We start from the raw sequence: 18,146 nt of genomic DNA, 5'->3' as shown, positions 1-18,146 counted from the left end.
GATTGGGGTTGGGATTAAGCTTGTTTGTGTTAAGAACCTTTTTGAACTGAGCCCATATAATGTATCCAAAAAACCCAAAAAAAAAAAGAGGAAATCCTAGTATGTTCTCAAACAATGGCCCCGTTGTATCCAGATGCGCATTACCCATTATCACCTAAAAGGGTGTACCTCATGGTTTGCCAATTGAGTTTGTTACAGATCTTCTCCTCCGAACTAATTGTTAATCTGATGACCAAGTAGTTTGGAAGATCAAACCACCATAGTAAAGTAAATTTTCACTCAAGGAGCAATGCATCAATTAAGTTATGGGAATACAGTCTGTATCATTACTTATTTCAACATGTATTGAACAAACTCTCACAGCATTGTCGTTGATCTGTCTCAGGCCTCTGACTACAATAACATCCAGAACAAACAACCTATCTTCTTCTTTACAGTCCCACCACCACCTTCCCAAGGCAATGCTGAGCAGAGCGAGAACCAAAGAACCAGATCAAAATTATTATTTTTTTTTAAAAAAAAGGAGAGAAACTATTGGTTCTTAGGAAGGATAGCCGGACTTGCAATCCAAGGGTGATTTAGCCTTAGAGGAAGAGTAGACACTGGAAGCAGAGAAGCTGGTATTCTTGCTGTTGTCGCCGTCGACGCTACTCTGTTGGCACAGCAAGGTAGTGGACGTCGAGGTTGTCGCATTTGCCATGGTCGGGGATGGTGATGAGCCCTTGAGGAGGACGTCCACTTTGGCATACTCCTCCCTTTCATGCCGGATCTCCTTGAGCATCGCGGCCACATCCCTCATCGTCGGCCGCTCATCTGGGGTGGGGTTCACGCAGAGCAGGGCCACGCCGAGCGCCTGCAGCATCTCCTCCACCTCTGTGGCTGGCCGTCCCCGGAGGCTCGGGTCGAGCACTTCCATGCTTCCCTTCCTCCGCCTCACCCAGTCCACGACGTGCAGCCCATCAGGGATCGTTGGGTCGATGGGCTGCTTACTGGTCAGCACTTCCAGCACCACCACGCCGTAGCTGTACACATCGCTCTTCTCTGTGATCTTCATCATATATCCGTACTCTGCAACCATTCGAGTCAGTGATAGCAACGGAATAGTAGAATCAGAAATTGGGAATGGGAGGGAAGGAGGAAAACTGACCGGGCGCTATGTAGCCATAGGATCCGGCGACGGTGTTGGAGGACCGGGCGAAGTCCCCATCCTCAACAAGCTTGGCGAGGCCAAAGTCGGCGATGTAAGGCTCGAAGTCGAGTCCGATAAGGATGTTGTTAGCCTTGATGTCCCTGTGGACTATCGGGGGGGCACAGTCATGGTGAAGGTAAGCAAGGCCCTGCGCCGCCCCGAGGATGATCCGGTACCTCAAGTCCCATTCGAGTGAGAAGCCATTGCGCTCGTGAAGCAGGCCGCCGAGGCTCCCGTTCGCCATGTAATCATACATGAGCAGCCGCGTGCTCCTGTTCCAGCAGCACCCAAGGAAGCGCACGATGTTCTTGTGCCGGATCGAGCCGAGCGTCCGCACCTCGGCCGAGAACGAGTCCCGGACCCTGTTACCATTGCCATCATCTTTGCCTGCCGGAGCGGCTGTTCCGGTGCTGGGCCAAAGCTTCTTGACGGCAATCACGTCCCCGTTGTCCATGTTGACACGGTAGACAATCCCCGAGCAACCTTTTCCGATCACATTGGCGTCGACCAGGCTCCGCACCACCTGCTCGACCGAGAAGCTCAGCTTCTGGAATGGCGTGCACTGCCATGGCCACGACAGCTCTCCGCCCATCTCCGAGTCATTGCCGTCGCCGCCCTTCCTCCCTCCCGTCCTCCTTGCTCTTATAACTGCAATCATCCCGAGAACCATCGCCACCGTCGCGGTGATCAGCAGCGCAATCGCTAATTGAAGCCTGTGCACCCTCCTCCTCTCCTCCTCCGCTGTCATCACCGGTCGGCCATTGTCATCCATGCTCACGAAGCACACGTCCCCTCCGTGAGTGCAGAGCCCCTGGTTGCCCGCGAGGTCGGAGGCTGACAGCTGGCGGAAGAGCTTGGTGTCGGGGAGATAGCCGGTGAAATTGTTATTAGAGACGTTGAGGGAGACCAAATTCTCCAACACGGCAAACGGGGCCAGGCTGCCGTCAAGCATGTTGTAGGAAAGATCGAGCACCGAAAGCTTGTTGAGTGCAGAAATCTTATCTGGGATGGGTCCGGTGAGTGAATTCCTGCTAAGATTCAATGCAATGTCGAGGCTTTCTATCTGGAAGAGCTGGTCGGGAATGCTGCCGGAGAGCTGGTTATTGCTTAGGTCCAGCAATTCGAGGCTCGAACACTGGCCGAGCGACTTCGGTATCGGCCCGGATAGTGTATTCCCACCGAGCACAAGCTTGTTCATCGCCCTGAGCTTGCCGAAGCTATCCGGGATCAGGCCGGAGAACTGGTTCAGCGACGCGTCGAGCACCTGCAGTCCAGGAATGGAAGAGAGCGAATCAGGGAAGGCCCCGCCGAGAGTGTTGTTGCTGAGGTCGACCATCTGGAGCTGGGAGCAGTTGCCGATTTCGGTGGGGACGGAGCCCATGAGCCGGTTGCCGGCGAGGTCGAGAAAGTTGAGACTTTTGAGCCCACCGATTTCCGGTGGTATTTCGCCGCTGATGCGGTTGCTGCCGAGGCGGAGACGAACAAGCGAGGCGCAGCGGCCGATCTCCGGCGGAATGGAGCCCGAGATATCATTGGACAAAAGCAGCAACTTGGTGAGGTTGGGGAGGAGGAAGAGGCCGGGAGGAATGGGACCGGTGAGGTGGTTGTGGGAGAGGTCAAGAGCTTGAAGATTAGAAAGAGAAGCAAGGGAGGAGGGAATGGCGCCTTCGAGCTGGTTCTGCCACGCGAATAGAACGGTGAGGGAGGAGAGCGCACCGAGCTCTGACGAGATGAGGCCGGAGATCTGGTTGGTATCCAGCTGGAGCTGGGAGAGCGAGGGGAGGTTGGCGAGCGACGGCGGTATCGAGCCGGAGACGTTGTTGTCGCTGAGCATGAGGTCTTGGAGGCCGGAAAGCTTGCCGAGGGAGGCTGGAATGGCGCCGGAGATAGAGTTTATGGAGAGGTCGATGGACTGTATCGACGAGAGGTTGCCGAAGGAGTCAGGTATGGGGCCGGAGAGCGAGTTCTGCCACAAGAGAAGGCGTTCGAGCTTGGGGAGGCGGCCGAGGGAGGGCGGGAGGGGGCCAGAGAGGGAGTTCTCGTAGAGGAAGAGGTTGACGAGGGAGGAGCAGTTGCCGAGCTCCGGGGGGATGGAGCCGGAGAGCATGGCGGTGTAAATGGAGAGGGACTGGAGGTTGGAGAGCTGGCCGAGGGAAGCGGGGATGGGGCCGGAGATTTTGGTGTCTGCGAGGCCGAGGACGGAGAGGTTGGCGCAGCGGGAGAGGGGGCCTGGGATGGGGCCGGAGAGGTCGCGGTTGCCACCGGCGCGGAGGGACTCCAGCTGGGAGAGGTCGCCGAGGGAGTCCGGGAGGGGCCCGGAGAGGCGGTTGTCGTAGAGAAGGAGATGCCGGAGCGCAGCGGCGCCGCCGAGCGCCGACGGGACGGGGCCGGAGAGCTGATTGGAGTTAAGAACAAGGGACTCCAAACGACGTAAACGGGAGAGGGAGGGGGGGATGAGGCCGGAGAGGGAGTTGGAGCTGAGGTCAAGGAGGGTGAGACGGGAGCAGGAGGAGAGGGCGTGGGGGATGGAACCGGTGAGGTTGGCGTCGGAGACGACGAGAGTGGAGAGGAAAGGGAGGGCGGCGCAGAGGCCGTCGGGGAGGGGGAGTGCAAGTGGCACGGACTGGATGGTGATGGAGGTGACGGCACCGGCGGAGTCGCAGGCAATGTGGGTCCAGTTGCATGGGTTGGAGTCCGATGGGTTCCAGTCCGAGAACGCTTTAGAAGGAGATAGGGATGATGACTTGATCCAGTTGCATAAAGCAATGACTCCTCGATTGGTAGATAAGGTTGCAGCTGAAGAAGAGCAAGTTGGCAGCAGCAGTAGCAAGAAGAAGAGTTGGAGGAGGCGAAGGTGGCAGAGGAGGAGGTGGAGGCATGGGGATGATGGAGTGAGGTGCTGCCTCGACCTCGGCATCATCAACTCCTCGGCTTCAATTCCCAACTACGCGCGTCTTGGGAGCTCTCACTTCGTATTCTTGCATCGGGTCTCTCCCTCTCTCTCTCTCTCCCCGTCTCGCTTGGCTCTTGAACCTCAAAACGAGCAAGCCAATTCTAGTACACGGTGGGGGCAGCTACGCTTTCCGCATCTATTTGTTGTTTCCTTCTTTTCACTGTACACAAACATATCCTAATTCCTAAAGCGGCTTATGGGGATACTGTTGCACCTTGGGGGTGGGGTGGGTTTCTAGCCTTGTCTTGTTTTTTTGGTACCATAGTCCTAACTTGTTTAATATCAAAGTTTAATAATATATTCGATATGTTGATGGGATGGAAGAGAGAGAGAGGGGAGGGTTGACAGGCATTGGATCGCGTCACGCGCAGGGCGAGCCGCAGCGAGAAAAGAGACGACACCATGCGTAGGCGTTTGCATGCGGTGGTGGAAATCCGGGCTACTATTTTCCTTGCTCAAAACTCTATAAGAATTCGTGCAGGCGTGGTGAGCGTTGAAACGGATGGATTCTACTCTCTTCGGGGGACACGGGGCATCTTTTTATTTTGGGCCAGGGAATATTAGGTTCATATGACATGATGTCATTACATCAGTCCATGACCCGTCCATACGCTATTAGTTATAACTCCTTACTGTTTCTTCTATGATCTTTTCCCAAGTTTGCATCTGCTGACCTTGTTCGTCTCTTATCTAGGCTTAGATGGCTTGGGATAGGCTTGGTCTGGGGCTTGCCATTCAAGGCTTATTAAATTGCTGCAGAGAGGGGCCATGGAGGAGTCATTTATGAGGGCAAGAATAAACTACCTGTCGAATTACTAGTGGGTTAACGGTAGGCTGGTGAGGTCCGTTCTTCTCTGGTCAAACCAGGTCTTAATGTGTCCGAAGGGTCGTGCCAAGTATGAGATTGGTGCAACTGTTCCTGATGTCACCAAATTGGCTATCTTGGCTGGTTGTAGCTTTTGTGGTGGTGTTGGGGTCCCAGCGAGCCTACCCGTTAGAATAAGTGTTGGCAGACTGAGGCTGGATTCATCACATCCAATAGTGACGACACTAGAATTCCGGTCTCTTGTTGTCTCCATGCAACGCAATCTCGGAAAGCCGGGGTCAGGGTATTATGCTGCTTTGGTCCACCTCGATCGGTTTCGTGGGATGAGTGTTAAAAAAAAATGCATGAAGAACGGCGCTAGGGTTTTTCAAATCCGCCAATATCTCTCTGTCCTGGTCATGAATTAGAGTGTCCAATCCAATTACTTATTGCTGTAAACTGGGTGATTGAAGCGAGCCTTAAGTTTGAGTTCAGGAAAGGATTTAGAACTCTCTTCTGATGTTCATTACTATTAGAGTGTCGATACAACCAATTAAAAAAAAAAAATAGCACATGATTTCATGTTAGGACTGTCCGTCTAATAGCATTTGTCTCGCAATGGTGGCAAACTGGTTGTTGCTGTTAAGTGTGATTAATCGTAACTTTGCTTAATATACCTTCCATGTTAAGTTGGCTCTACGATCAAGTATGATTCATCGACTTTGGTAAGTGTTTCGAAGTTTATCTTTTCGTTGACACCAGCTTAATTGTTCCTGACAAGTGAGGGGCTTATGTTAAACTGAAAAACCAATCGGTTGCAGACAGGCTTATCTTTTTAATAATATAATTTAAGTGCATGCAACCCAAGGTCTATGCTCTTTTTACTATTAATTTAAGCTTTAGACGATGTGTTTATGGCTTCTAAATTCAAAAGCCATATCAAGTCTATTTGTAGGTCTTTAAAAATATCCTTATTTGCTTCAGGAATGTGATATCTAGCAACTAACAACAAGTACGATTAACTTTGATATTTAAGTGTCTCTGTTGTCCAAAGTGAACAAATCTCATGCAGTTCGTTGATAATATTTACATGATAATGCATGATTACCCCAAAGAAATTAAACAAATGCTTAAAATAAAATTTACAAAAAATGTAAAATAACATCCTAATATCAATATATGTCTCTCTAAAGTTAGATTCCAATTGTCAGGGGACCTTATGAACAACCCCTACAAAAACATCAAATCTCTTATGATTTGATGAAATACAAGGAGAAACATATATCTAGCATAGGTTGAGCCCTAGAGAATGAAGACCTACATTTTTCTTCTAAAGACCAATAAGTAGTGTCTCTAGCATTAGCATTACTTCATATTCAGCAATGACTATGATACACATCTACAATTAATTACACCAAGTTGGACCTACACTTCTGAATAGTTTCATGTTATCATGCAAAAGAAAAGCCCCTACAATGCAAAAAATCTATAGTCTTGTAGCTTATGTAATATAAGCCTAATTGCATTCCTTGCATGTGATGTAGCACCCTAGCGGCTGTATGATAATTGTTCCAAGCAATGCAAATTTGGCAAATTCCTTCTGTCTCCAATGACCTCTTGCATGTTTATATTCTTCATTTGGATTAATAATTAAACATGGCAAGCCTTGGACTTTTCGTGTTTCTTTTCATTTGGTCTCGATCTTTCGTACGCAAGATCACATCCAGTACAGTTTAGGTCTGATAAACAATGTTTCAGACTAAAATGCATAATTAGCGCACTTTGAGTTTCATGTTAGCTGGATAATCAATTATTTCTCTCAAAGTCTGCAATCAATTGCAATTCACACCCATGGAGGAGGCCTTGAGCATCATTTGTCATGGCATTAGTTGCATATATTTCGCGCATGCATAAAAATTAAAAATCCTCAGTATTTCAAGAGTGAGATATCGACTTTTTATTCCAAGTACAAAATTATGATTAGGTTCTAGCAATAGAAACAGCCATGAATGTTTAATTGTCTCAAACTCTTGTCTCTTAGCCATTAAATCTCTTACCTAGCAAGTGTGCATGTATCACCCATCTATTCGTGACTATTTTTCTAATCTAATAGATTGATTACATCTACTTTTTTTACACAAGTAATACAGTACTCAACATTGATTTATGCATTAAAACAGAGATTAAGACGTAATTAACCATGATGCCCATGCTTCAAAGTCATCCAAGTCAGAACTCCACCACCTCCACTGCCACTCACTCCCTCCAGTTCAAAAGTTTAAACTGCATTCACCCACAACTCGAGGCAAAAACCACATGGCGTTTGGATTCCACCACTTACCCACCCCACTTTACCCTCCTCTCCCATCCCCTTTAATTTATACGACCACATCTTTGTTTAAGCTTTAAGATAGTCATATTAGTATTGTAATCTAATGATTCCAAATAAAAGGTTTGTGGAAGGGGTCGACACCCACATCCACTCTCCCCGGCCTACAAAACGCAAAAGGGCGTAAAGCTAAACGGCGCTGCTCCAAGCCCTCGTTTTTAGGGTCTTGACCTCGGGACGCTCCCCCACTAGAATCTATCCACATTTTCCCTGTCCCTCTCTTACCACTCTCACCTATATCCATCCTTCTGTTTTATGATCCTTAGGTGGTGAGAAGCCTCATAGTCCTCCACAACTTTATATTTTTAATGAGTGAATTATATATCAGGGTGGTGGACATAATGTGATCTCAGCCAAAGTTAAAGAGAGAAATGTCGTTTAATGACTCTCACGTGACAAAGGCTATAAAGAAACTACACTATCCACCTACAGTATACAAAGAGGGAAGAGGAAAAGTATAAAGAAATGTATAAAAAGAGGGATGGGCTTCTTAGCTGTCGGCTTAGGAGCAATCTAAGGCTAGGCAAAAGGATTGGGATGGAGGAAATTTCACTCACTAAGATAGGTATCCGAGGTTAAAGAGATGGGAGCACTACAAAACTTCATCTCCTTAGGGGCACATTAATGCCGTATTTTTTATGATGATTGTTCAAAGTTGTCACTAATATTAATCTTTTTTTATAGCAACATTTTTTCTTGCTACAAAATATCTAGTATTAGTGGCAACCGCATATATAGTCGCAAAAAGGCCGCCGCTAATGTCTTACTAATTGTTTGAGTATTAGTGACAGCATTCAGTCACTTTACTTACGGCCATTACAGCCGTCGCTGATAGTTATAGTGGTGATTTTTAAATCTTTTAATGATAGTTTTTGATGCTACTAAAAAGCTAAAATCTTATAGTGAAGATAACTTAATTCGACGCAGCCTCCTTTCAAAAGCTTATGGGTTTAAAGTTAAAAAAATAAGGAAAGCTTATAGCTTCCAAGTTACCCCATCGGGCATAACAGGCTAATGATGTCTTGGTTCACCGTCCAAGTTGGTGTTTTTCACTATTCTAACATGTAATTATGACATGTTCATGAAGTAACTATCACGACACCCCCGTGACTGTTATGTGGTAAGCTACCTCATTGGAGAAAAAATTAATGAAGACATTAGACTAATCCGTCACCTTGCTGGTTTAAGGGAGATTAGTGGGTTGGTTAGGCATATATTATACTTGAGGTGTCTTCTTGATGAATGCGAACTTCTTGGTTGGGCAAGAGCAGGTGTGGTTAAAGCTCCACATGAGTTGGGTAGGGAGAAGGACCTGAAACAAACCTGATTGGATCATCTTGAATACAAAAATACATGGATATTCCTGAGAATCCTGAGCCTGACTTTGACCAAATCCAATCAGGTCAAAATTGAGACCAAGTAAGGTCAGATTTGGTCAGGTTCATGGGGATCAATGAATTGCATCCATGGTGGCTCTTTTTTTTTTAAAATTTTGTTGTTGTAATGGCTAATGACAAAATTTCTAGGTGGTTTGTTTGCACCATAAATGGATCTAATGAACTGAAAATAACCATTCCTTTTTTTTGTTTGAGGTGGAGGGAAATCCACCCAACTCATTGAGGTCATGAAAAAGAGAACATTATATAGCAGTCCCCAACTTTTTTCCTCTAAAATACTATATAACATTCATGATAATGGATTCTTTTTCCCAAAAGAAACACAATAATTGATAGTTGACAAAGAGGATGTTGATGTTGTCATAAATCATAGAATTTACAGTTTTTCATATTAAGTTTTCTAAAATCAATCTTTAGTTATATAAATAATTAAATGAAAAGTTATATTATTCTATTAGAAAATTAGAAACAAAGTCATTTGCTATTATGACAACCAGCAAAGTTGTATTGTACTTATAAAGCAACATAAAATAAAAAACAAAATTTTGGATTTCTTTTGATAGATTATGATATTTGCTAATGACAATGTTGGAACCAAAACTTTGGTATCAATGTCTTTCTTGTTATCCAACTTGCAATTATAAAATGGACAGTCATCAGCATGAATCTTTTTTTTAAAAAAATAAATAAAACCAATATAAGAATATCTTGACTTTAATTCTTCATGTATCTGTATAGGATTCAGATCTATTAGTCTCTCATTAGCACCTTTTATCTACATTGTTGCTATGTAACTAGGCTTTCTCTATCCTTATTCCCTCAACTCTATTATCAGTGTTTCATTGTCCTCTCCTACCTTGATCTCAATGGTTCAACATTTACAAGGGTGCAGCATATAAACATTGCATGTTAGATGCAGCCATTCCCAATTATTGAGGTGCTTGATCATATGAGACTCGCAGTGTGCCTTAATTATCTGCAACTAAATCTTGTTCCTATATCCATGAAAACTTTCAACAATTAGATGGCACAAAAACACTCTCCTCACTTTCATCATTAAACCTATTAAAAAAAAAGGAGGGGGGAAGATTGGAAGATGGGTGCCCCATTTGAAATACTTTATGATCAATGTCCTCTCGAAGTCATGAAGTTGAAAGATTCCCGGCTAGGAGATGGCTCGTTTAATGGTGGCCACATGCCCTTGTTTCATATAAAATAACACACCCGTGGAGCTCCCTTCCAAGCGAGCCCGGTTTTGGTGCTCTGGCTCCATATGTGCAACCAGGAGTAGGATGAACAAGCTTGATCTTTCTACTACTTCTAAAAAACCGAAACCTTTGGGGACAATGCAACAAAGACTCCCATCAACTGAAAAGAAGGAAGAGAGGAAACACTTTTGACCATACGAGAGAGAGAGAGAGAGAGAGAGAGGATTGACTGAAGGTGCGGCCAACCATGGGTGGTGGTAGTTCCGGAACAAGCAATGGTGGTCTGTGCTTCTGTGGCTTCAATGGGGAAGCTAGTCATTTATCTTGGCCCGATTTGATGGTATATCCATTTTTAAATCACAGAAAGATAGATATGCATTACAAAGATTTTCTTTTCTTTTTTCCACAATAAGTCGAATGTTACATTAATAAAGGAAGAAATTTAAACTCAATATGTTCGAATTCTATGCTCAATTATGTTGATAAGAAGAGAGAGAAAGTAATGTTGCAACTACATTGCCATCAGATCTTTGCGCAAAGTTAAAAAGAGAAATAAGAATGTAGGGTAAGAAGAAATGAAGACATGAAAAAAAAATTAATGGAACTTTTCCATGGTTGACAAGCCAATCAACTAATAATTGTTTTTTTCTTCTTCTTTTTTTTGACATGGGAGGGGCTACTCCCCACCCTATACTCTATACCATATACTCTATGCCTACCTCACTAAGGCAGAAAGCAAGTCCAGGGTGGATCAAGTCATTACTTGTAGTATTAGAGCTTAGTATAATTGGTGGTCGAAATGAGGGATAATGCCCTATAGAATCGAACTCCGATACCTTGCCTAAAGTAATAGGAGTCGCATCATACGAACCAAAGTTTGGTTACCTAAATCAACAAATGTATAAGTTAAGCTTTTATCCATGTCAAATTTTATAATAAAGGCAGATCTTTCATCACAAGGAATTAGTTTAATGATTGGATTAGTCAATTTTAATTTCCAAATCTCAAATGTAACACTTATACATTTGTGATAGCTCAAAAAACTCCAGAATATTCACCAGCAGAGATATTATAGTAAAAAAAATAAGAATTATATTACTCTCTTTGAATAATTTATCAAATATTAGTTCAATATTATGGCAAGGAAATAAGAACAGGGTAGTCTCCTCAAACAAAAACTTTTTATCTTATCTATGAGTTGTTTTACTTTACTCAACTCACTAAATCATATTAGTCATTGATTTTAATTTAGAGGACTGGATTTGTTTACGTAATAACATAATCATTACATGTTGCATTTTCGCAACTGGGAAATAAACAGAGTTCATGTAGAAAACAGAAGAGAGGAGAAAAAAATGTCATGCTACCACCTTACCTCTCTCTCCTTTGGGACTGCTGATGGTTTAAGCCCACTCCAAGTTCAATTCCGACCCGTAATATTTCAACAGTGCTCGCCTTTGCTACATGCTATCAGTTTCGCCATGGCCTTGTTGAGGGTAAGAACAGTGAGGACGTAGCCCTTAGAGACTAAGGGCATATTCGGTTGGGAGGAGTTGGGCTATAAAGTGGTAATAAAAATGAGTAACTCACGTTCTAGTCATTTGGTCGAACAAAGTTTTATTTCCATTCTGATTCTGAGAAAAATAGAAATATACTCAAACTCCCAAAATTCAATGTTGACTCTTATTTAATATTCAATTCCCATTCGACTTCTAATCACGAACCAAACTGTGGCCATTCCAATTTCCATTCCAAGGCTCTCAATGTTTGAAATGGTGCTGGTTAGAGCCGACGCCGAGAGGAGGGGTGGGGGCAAGGTTGGGGGCCATGGCGTCAGAACCAGTGGGGCCAGATGGGGCTGGTTTCGTGACAAGTTGGAAGTCATGGTGGAGCCAGAATTTTGCCTTAGAGAGCATAGAAGTATCAATCTATAACTTAAGAATGTATTTCTTTATATAGCTTCCAATTATTCGAGGAATGAAGCCTCCTATCAACCGCTACCATGGTGCTCCCAACCTTGACTGCTAGTTTATTAGACATTTTATTTAGCTAGCCTATCTTTTTATTTCTATATTAATGGATTGACGATTCTACCAAAGATGATTTACTTCCTAACAAACGGAGTCCACGCTGAGACAAGATATCATCCTAGCACAAAGATCTCAGTTTGCACTAGAAGTGAGTCCAATAGGCTTTGAAAAAGCTCTAAATCTGATAGTTTCAACAATAACCATGCAGTTTTTAGCTATTATATTTATTTTCTCATTCGTAAATTTGTTAATCAATTTATGCTATCACTCAGGTTGAAGTGTGCGATTAAGGACCAAGCTAGTTAAAAAACGGTTTACAAGCATGTGAATATAAAACTTAGGAGCATTCATAGAACATTATGCATATGGTAACATTAATGATAGGAAAAAAAAAACATGGGCGATTTTGTAAATGACATGTGTGATGGGCAGACATCTTATTTCGCTCATATGATATATTTGGTGACATAAAAAAAGTGAAATAGTTCAAGAAGACAGATTGCATGATGAAGAAAGAAAACAGGGAAAGCATTAGCTACCAAAGCTAGAAAAAGCTTAAGAAATCTACTGCAATTTGAGCCCCACCTCCTCCTCCTCCCGTAGCATCAAGAAAAAGATGATCAAGAAGGAAAAAGATTGGCTTTTGATTAATCACAACCATTCAGATGGCCATGGGTGGCTTGATTTATTGAAACTCTATCATGGCTGTTTTAAATGAGAAGAAATACTTCTCAACCCACAAAGCACGTCATTCCATAATTATATAAGAGAATCTATTTCCTTCAGGATTTGTCAAACTCAACTTCGGTGGTAACAGTACATATTCGTGTGAAACGTCATTACAAACCCATGGGCTTTGGGCACATGACATTAGAGGCCCAGAACCCGGCCCATGACCCGTTCTCAACCTGGCCAGCAGAAAGTCGGCCCGGCCCGACGGGCCTAGGCTGGCCGAAGCCCATTATCAGCCCTACTCTCCTCTCTTTCTCCATCTCTGTCCTGTTCCTTACCGGCTTCTCCACAATAAATGAAAAACTCATTTCGTTATTTGACATGTATGAACATTATTCTTAGAAACATTAGAACATATACACACACACACACACACACACGTACATAGGGATGTTGGAAATATTATTAGGATTTAAAATATTTTAAGATTTGCATATATTCTAAGATAAATAATGGTAATTGCATAAAAAACTAAAAATGGGAGGCAATGAGGAGGAACCAAAAAAATTTAAAAAAAAAAGAAACAAGGGGACGGAAGTCAAGAGGGTAAAAGAATTGGTGAAAAGGGGGTTTAGTAACTAGGCACAATTTTACATTATCTGTTTCTAGTCATCTATAGTTATGATTTTCAACTTGAATTTTAAAAAAGATCACTGCAATATGATCATAATTGATTAAAAAAATAAAAAGTATTCAATTTAAGAAGATGATCATATATATCTTGTCTGTGGAGGAGATACTTAAGGAGGTAGGGTTGTATTTAAAAAGGGAAGGAAGGTGTCTATTAAGGGAGCAAGCAAGCAAAGCCGCACATTTCCTTCAAAAAATAGAAGTTCTTTTGGGCCCCTAAGAGGCTGTATTTGTGAAGACCTGAGTTGGGCCCGTCCTAGGGCCCAACATACTGAAGTCGGCAAGGGGTGCCGACTTCAGTTGAGTCATCGTGGGGGTGACCACGATGACCACGCCGGCCGAACGGCCAGCGGGATCTCCGCCCCACCCCCCTCTTCCCTCTTCCCCTCTCTCCCTCTCTCCCTCTCTCCCTCTTTGAGAAACTCTCAGAGGAGCTCCCATTCTTCTGAAAGTTCAAACCTTCTCCTCTTCGTTTTTCCCTCTTTGTGAGAGGATCGCCGGAGCCCCGCCGCCGCCGGAGCCGCCAACGCCGCCGGGGATCCTTTCGTCGACGACCGGAGGTGAGAAAGACATGTTTTTTTTTATCATTTTGATGGTATTTTCAATCGATTTCACTTCCCCTGTTTCGGGGAAGTTTCTTATGTGAGATTCGTCCGGCCGACGGTGGCCGGCCGGGGTCAATCCGGCCGAAACGGGTTCGGCCGGAGGTGGGTGAACGGGGGCCGGGCTTCCAGCCCCGGTCTCCCTCTCTTTCCTCCCTTCTTCCTCTCCTTCTTCTCTTCCTCTTCTCGTCCGGTGCCGCTCGTGAAGGTTGGGTAGCCGACGGCGGCTGGCCGAACGCCGCCGCTGAGGGCCACGGTCGACCGCCGAGGGCCGATCGGGACCACCAGCACCCCCCTCCTTCCTTTTCCTTTCTTCTTCTTCTTCTTCTTCTCTTCCTTCTTCTTCTTCTCTTTCTTCTTCTCCTTCTTTATTCGGCCTGGGTGTTTTTTTTTCCTTGCTTTGAAATCTATGCTTTAATGGTGAACCAGACTTTGAACCGGGTCTAAACTGTGAACCGGTTCCACCTATTCCGTGAATGGGTTTTGATTAGGGTCTGAATTTGAGTCAAGAATTTGGGCTAGGAACCTGTCTTTGGGCTGAGTTGGGTCTGATTGGATTTGTGGGCTGGTTTGGTTTGGGCCCGAGATCTGATTTGGACCTGTAATCTGGTCTGGTTCATTTGGGCCTAATCTGTGTTGGGCCACAATTGGTTTGGGTCTAAAGAATTCTGATTTTTGGGATCTAGTTTACTTATTCTTGGATCTATGAACTTAGGAGTTTAGGGGATTGGAATTAGTTTAAATTATGTTTTTTAATTAATTAAATAATTAATATTTATGTTTAATCAGGGGTTCGTGATATCTGTGGCAGGAATTTTTAAGCGAGCCCAGGTAGGTAACCTTGCTCAAAGTATGATTTACATGTATTATGCATATGTGTATGATTATTTCCAGCATATTGATATGTTTTATATTCTTGGCATCATTATTATTTAGAAGCATGTTTTGACTGGAAATCGATCATCTGAAAATCTATTATGTAGATATTGGTTTTGAAAACTTATGTTTATATTAAGTTTGATTGTTGGAAATTGTGGATGTGATTTTGGAGACCGCGTGACTATTGTCTAGGATTTCCGCCAATGGGGTGGAAACGTTGGCCCTGTCGACTTGTATGAGGAACTAGTTCCGGCACTATGGGGTGTTTTGGCTCTGCGGAGCATGCTCTGAGGAGCAGAGATTGGGCACCCTGGGGTGCAGCACTGCGGTGCAGGGCTCCATTAGGAGCAGAGTGTTGACACTTCGGTGTGACCATGCCACTGGGTGATGTGGCCGTAGTCATGCGGTTTGATCTGTGGATTATGTTATGCGTGATGTGATAGACTGAGATGGTATATATATATATTACTTGAGTATCGGATTGGTTTGCGGATCATCATATTTATTTTGTGCACATGACCTGTAGTTACATTGCATATGCTTTAATACATGTTATCGTGACTTTATGCATGTTGTTACCTACTGAGCTGTTGTAGCTCATACCTGTTTTTGACATAATTGCAGGAGATGATTGATGGGGGATTCGGGAGGAGAGGACTTATGACACTGGACATAGATAGATTTAGATTCATTTTGTCATAAGTAATTGATCTTGTAAATAAATGTTATCAACTTTATTTGAGACATTTGAAATTGAATTATTGATTTGATTATCATAAAAGATAGATTTTTAGTATTGATATTGAGATCTGATGTTGTGACTTGAGTGTCTGATTATTCAGCCTTGCACGCCCGTGCGGTCCGCCGTGCGGGTGTGCGGCGTCTGGCGCGTCCCGGGCCTAGGTTCGGGTTCGGGGCGTGACAGATTTAGTGGTATCAGAGCTTAGGTTAACGATCACTAGGGACATCAGAACAAAAGAACAATAACTAATGAAAACCCTAGGAGCATCGGGACACATGTGAGGAAATGAGAGTGGGGTAGTAAACTCATAGGATGATTTTTGACTTAACCCTAACTTGTGGTATTATGTCTGTATCAGGATGCCGCCCCGCCGTGCTCGTGTACCACCTCGTCATCTGATTGAGACGATGGGAGATGATCCGGCGACTCCTCGCCCAGCTGAACGAGTTCAGGAAGAGGAGATTGCTCCGACAGTTTTAGACCGACTAGAACAGGATCAGGCGGGAGGATCGACCCCAGTATTGGAACTGGTCAGGGAGGTGATTGGGCTGGTCAGACAGCAGAGGGACCCACAGTCACAGTATCCCTCTGCTAGCTCGTCGGATCAGGGGAGGAGCATTGCAGAATTTCGGAAGTTGGCTCCTCCGGCCTTCAAGGGAACCACAGATCCCCAGGAGGCCGAACACTGGCTTGACGAGATGGAGAAGGCCTTCAGGGCCATGGGATGCACCGAGGAGGAGAGAGTCAGATATGCTACTTATATGCTCCAGGACCGGGCACACCACTGGTGGGAGTCAGTGGAGCGGACCATGATACAGGATATCGGGACTGTGACTTGGGCTGGATTTCGGACGGCTTTTTATTCCAAATATTTTCCGTCCAGCCGTGTCAGAGAGTTGGAGAGAGAGTTCCTGAGTCTCTCTCAGGGGAGTATGTCAGTTGAGGATTACGAGGCAGAGTTCGATAGACTGTCTCGTTTTGCACCCTCCCTCGTCCAGGACCCTGTAGCCAGGATGAGTAGATTTGAGGAGGGATTGAGATCCCACCTGCGTCGAGGCTTGGCTGCTGTCCATTGGACCGACTATGATGATCTTGTAGACAGAGCGAAGAATATGGAGATTATCTGGAAAGAGACGCAGGAAGCACATAAAGGGAGGCTGAAGAGGGCCAGAGATTCTGATTCGGATAGTGAGCGGCATGTACGCCGACCCGTGCAGATCCGTCACGGAGCAGGACAGCGAGCTCCACCTGGAAGGACTGCACCAGAGCACCGGGTGATATCAGGAGCCTGTTATTTTTGCAGTCAGATTGGACACAAGGCCATTGATTGTCCCCGGAGACGGCCCAGGGTTGGAGCATGTTACAGATGTGGCCAACAGGGCCACAAGATGGCTCAGTGTCCTCAGACCCAGTCTAGGACTATTGTCTGTTATGGGTGTGGTCAGCCGGGCCACAGGATTTCTAGTTGTCCCCGGGCCGGATCTGTGCAGAGGCCACCGAGCGCTAGGGCTCCTCAGCGACAGATTCTCCCTGATCCAGCACAGCTTTCTCAGCCAGCCGCTCCCAGACAGCAGACAGGAGGAGGGTCTCGCACCCAGGGACGGGTATATGCACTGACACAGCAGGATGCTCAGGCATCCAACACGGCAGTGACAGGTACCTTATTAGTACATTCTACTTATGCATATGCACTATTCGACTCAGGGGTCACACACTCTTTTATTTCATCTACATATGTGCATAAGCATGATATATTTTGCTCACCCTTGGAGAGGGAATTATGTGTTAGTACCCCAGCTGGGGGTAAGATGATCACCTCACTGATATGCAAGTCTTGCCCAGTAATTGTAGAGGGTAGAGACTTGAAAGCTGACCTTATTGTCATGGACTTACATGAATTTGATTTAATTCTGGGTATGGATTGGTTAGCTATATATCACGCTACCATGGACTGCTTCTCGAAGCGGGTGACTTTCCGAATCCCTGACATTGAAGAATTTTATTTTGTGGATGATGGAGGGTGTGTCTCCCCTCAGATAGTGGCAGCCTTACAGGGTATTCGGTCTCTCAGGAAGGGGTGCTCTATGTATATGGCAGCCGTCATGGATTCTGAGCAGTCGGAACAGAAAATTGAAGACATACCCGTGGTCAGGGAATACCCTGATGTTTTCCCTGATGAGCTTCTTGGTTTACCACCAGTTAGAGAGGTAGAATTTGCCATTGATCTAAACCCTGGTACGGCACCCATATCTAGACCTCCTTACAGAATGGCCCCTGCTGAACTAAAAGAACTGAAGGAACAGTTGCAGGAGCTATTGGATCTGGGTTTCATTCGACCCAGTGTCTCTCCTTGGGGTGCACCAGTGTTATTTGTGAGGAAGAAGGACGGCAGTATGAGGCTATGCATTGATTTCCGGGAAATTAACAAAGTGACTATCAAGAACAGGTACCTCCTGCCCCGGATTGATGACTTGTTTGATCAGCTTCAGGGTGCCCAGGTGTTTTCAAAGATTGATCTGCGATCTGGATATCATCAGTTGAGGATAAAGGAGTCTGATATAGCCAAGACTGCCTTCCGCACCAGATATGG

At 45.0% G+C, this 18,146-nt stretch overlaps 1 protein-coding gene across 1 annotated transcript; it reads right to left on the bottom strand.

Moving 5' to 3' along the window:
- Nucleotides 1-242: 242 nt before the first annotated feature.
- Nucleotides 243-4,260, bottom strand: LOC103723304 (receptor-like protein kinase 2). The gene is made up of 2 exons (XM_008814184.3): nt 1,148-4,260; nt 243-1,068 (listed from the first exon to the last, which is right to left on the bottom strand). Exons 1-2 carry the CDS (start codon nt 4,107-4,109, stop codon nt 542-544), a joined length of 3,489 nt encoding a protein of 1,162 aa, XP_008812406.3. The 5' UTR covers nt 4,110-4,260; the 3' UTR covers nt 243-541.
- Between the last annotated feature and the right edge of the window lie 13,886 nt (nt 4,261-18,146).

Source organism: Phoenix dactylifera, unplaced genomic scaffold, assembly GCF_009389715.1.
Source record: "Phoenix dactylifera cultivar Barhee BC4 unplaced genomic scaffold, palm_55x_up_171113_PBpolish2nd_filt_p 000346F, whole genome shotgun sequence".
Taxonomy (NCBI): Eukaryota; Viridiplantae; Streptophyta; class Magnoliopsida; order Arecales; family Arecaceae; genus Phoenix; species Phoenix dactylifera.
This window is presented reverse-complemented; position numbering and strand designations above follow the sequence as displayed.